The 3372-nt window shown below is 39.1% G+C and overlaps 1 protein-coding gene across 1 annotated transcript in view; it reads right to left on the bottom strand.

Moving 5' to 3' along the window:
* LOC101859004 (coiled-coil domain-containing protein 138) overlaps positions 1–1577 on the bottom strand; it is a gene marked incomplete in the record, with an annotated part of 16063 nt that extends 14486 nt beyond the window's left edge. Inside the window, 2 exon segments of the mRNA XM_013081060.2 lie at positions 175–375; positions 1339–1577. Coding sequence (XP_012936514.1) covers positions 175–375; positions 1339–1372 — 235 coding nt within the window.
* Between the last annotated feature and the right edge of the window lie 1795 nt (positions 1578–3372).

The following is a 3372-nucleotide window of genomic DNA, read 5'->3' as shown; positions in this document are numbered from 1 at the left end:
CCCCCACCCCCCAACAACAATAACAACAACAACCAAACAAGAAAACAGGCAATCAACCCCCCCCAAAAAAAAACCAAAAACAACAACAACCAAACAACCTCCTCAAAAAACCACAACAAACCCATTCACCAATTTCTTACAAGATTAATGTGAAAAAACAATTAAAAATTATACCATCACTGTCTAGTCGGAAGGAGGGCGGTTGTGATGATTTCACTCTCGTCTTGTGAGTCTGGGACTTTCCTTTAGCGGACTTCATGGCTGCACGTGGCCGTACCGCGGGTTTCTTCACAAACTCCGCCGGGCTGTCAGACTCGAGCAGCTGGCCTCTCAAACTACCATGGGGGGATCCTCCAATTGGAGTGATCAGTTCATCTGAGGACCAGGAACATCTTCACTGTCAAGTTTTGAGTTGTAATGCTTAATAAACAAGACCCCTTTATCACAATGTGAGCAGGCCGAATGATTTAATGATCAAAATAAAATAAAAAATATATTGCAATCTCAATTTCTCCACAAAAACACTAATAACAGCAACCCAGATACAAGCAACTTTCACTCAAGAAAAACCTAGGCTGGGGTAACATAATTTTTTCTACACGAGTACCCCTCTTTACCAGCAACCTTTTCCTCTGGCAGCAATATTTATTGCAATAAATTGTCCAATAAACATTATTTTTACAAGATTAACAAAACTGTGAACATTGACACAGGCCTACAATTTCAGTGGGTGTGTATCCCTCCTCTCCAGTTTGTCTCCTTGAAATAACAGCCTGAGTAAAAAAATCCACTGGGCTGAATACAGGTGCTAAGTCAACACCCTCTCACCAAGAGGTACCCTCTTTAAACTTCAAGAGAGCTGAAAAGTCTCGGCCACTGTGCATGGCATTACCTCCGATGCTCGAACACAGCCTAAGTCCTAACCTGACAAACAAAAGTCACCAAATCCAGCGATTTGGACCCAAGTGCATGTGTGTGTATGGGTGTGGGGGAAGGGGAAGGGGTCATCATTATCTTTGGAAGTTAATTACAGCCATCCCCCCCTGAAAATTCAGTTAGATGCAATGTCCGCCTTCTAACACTAACATCAACCAAGAACTGCTTCCCAAGGGGATTGCTGTTAACTGTTAGGGGGACACCACTGTTAACTCTCTTCCAACATAAGTTACATGTTTATTATATTTTTGAACATCACAATCACATAAAAAAAAAAAATACAAAGCATGAACATCAGGTGCTACCAAAAGAACAATGAAAAAAATATAGTAAAACAGTTACTCATGTTAATAAATCTGACATAATGATTCATAAAACTAGACACAAAACAAGAAAAATTACCAATATCACTGTCATCAGACAAGTATTGATCCATCTGTCTAAACAACAGAAATGTGAATAAGAAACAGTCTATTTGCTTCCCCTGAATTTTGCAGAACACTCTGAAAATAAAAAGATATACATAAATATATATATAACAAAACACAGCCTAAAAAGTTAATTGAACTCTCCACTGATTTTGGGACATGGAATATGATTTTTAATATTAAATTTCTAAAGACAAGAAATTGAAGTGCAATTAATTTTCATAATAATATAATATCCTTACGACACAAAAAATGGAATCAGGCGCTTGTCAATTTATGGGCCTACAGAGTTACTGAATTGGTATCATCTTAAGGTTGGTTTATTTTTGCCCTGCTTTTGATCAAGAAAATGTCCATCTTTTTTAAACAGAAGTTGAGATAAAATTGTGATTGAAGGAGGTGAGGTGCGAGACGTCTGATCTCAGAGGTAAAAATTAGCTAGAAAATTGCCTCCAAAGTTTGATCATCTCCAAAGCTTGAGTGTTCTTGGAAATTGCAATTTACATTTTTTTGGTGCCTTTACACATTGTTCAATAAAATCCACACATAGGACTAAATGTATGTGTTTTTGAAAAGACATAAAATTTTTTTAAAAGGTGCTCATGAAAAATAAATAGATACAATTAGCTCAACGAGTGGAAAAATGCAGATTTCTTAGATTTCAATCAGTATTATTATTATTTTGATGAGCGCCTCATTTCACACTAAATAATACTACAGTATACTGTAGGCGTACTACTCTACTATACTATACTGAAAATGTTCACTGGGGCCTGCTCATATGACTGCATGCAGTTGTCATCATCATTGCCTTTTTCACCCTGGGGCACCTGAATAGGCCATGAACAAACACTTTCCACCTTTCCCTATCCTGGGCGAGTCGCTTCATGTCACTCCATGATCCATGTCATCTCACTTTTCTGTACATCCATTTCTGTGACTCTTCTCCAGGTTCCACCTGGTCTTCCCCTTGATCTTTTACCCTGTCGGTTCCAATTTAACACTTTCCTTGTTATGCAGCTGCTTGACTTCCTGAAAGTGTGTCCAGTCCATCGGTAACGCCTTTTCCCCTCATCATCTCTTACTAGGCTCTGTCTTGTTGATCTTGTCTGTCCTCGTCCTCAGTAGGTTCCTCAGACACTTGTTCAAGAAAACCTGGATCCTCTTTATGCACGTCTGAGATGTGTTCCATGTCTCACATCCACACAACAGGACTGACTTCATATTTGACTTGAAAATCCTCAGCTTTGTTCATAGTGAGACATCCCTGGTCCTCCAAATCCTGTTCAAAGAAAAAAATGCAGTCTGTGCCTTTCCAATACCGAACTTTATTTCAGCGCCTGTTCCTCTCTCTGATTCAAATATACTCCCAAGATAGCATGAGAAGGATTCGACGTCTTCTAGTGCATTTCCTTCTACTGTGACACCTGCTCCTTTCGTAGTGCATATATATCTATCTTGAAGACTTTTGACTTTCCGAGGTGGATCCTCAATCCAACAGATTCTGATAGGCTGTTTAAAACAAAATTGTGGTCTTTACTTGCATCTGTTCCTGAGTGTGTGACAGCAGCGTCAAGTCATCTGCAAAATCCAGATCGTCCAACTGTGTCCATGGGGTCCACTGTATGCCGGGCATGCAGTTGTATGAGTGACGTAAAACTTTCACTAAACTAACTGAACTGTGAAGATAACAGTCCAACTCATTGAGTATGACAGTGTACGAGCGGAAAGAAGTAAGGACTTTTTAACCCTATCCGTACGTCGTGTTTCGCTATTGTTACATGTTACATGTATCCAGATCCATACGACGCGAGGAACTCTGTGCCACCACATTCCAAAGAGGAAATTTAGTCGATCCAATCCGTACGCTTTGCATAGCAGTATTAGCAGTATAATGTCAAAATGATTTTTGAGAAATATCGAAAGTTTCAAAGAGATATTCGAACTAGATTCTAGATCTAGATTCTAGAATCTGGAAGTATTCTAATAAAAAAGTGAAGAATACAAC

The sequence above is a fragment of the Aplysia californica genome, unplaced genomic scaffold (genome assembly GCF_000002075.1).
Source record: "Aplysia californica isolate F4 #8 unplaced genomic scaffold, AplCal3.0 scaffold00113, whole genome shotgun sequence".
Taxonomy (NCBI): Eukaryota; Metazoa; Mollusca; class Gastropoda; order Aplysiida; family Aplysiidae; genus Aplysia; species Aplysia californica.
The sequence above is the reverse complement of the archived record's forward strand: the minus strand, read 5'-3'. Positions and strand labels throughout refer to the sequence as shown.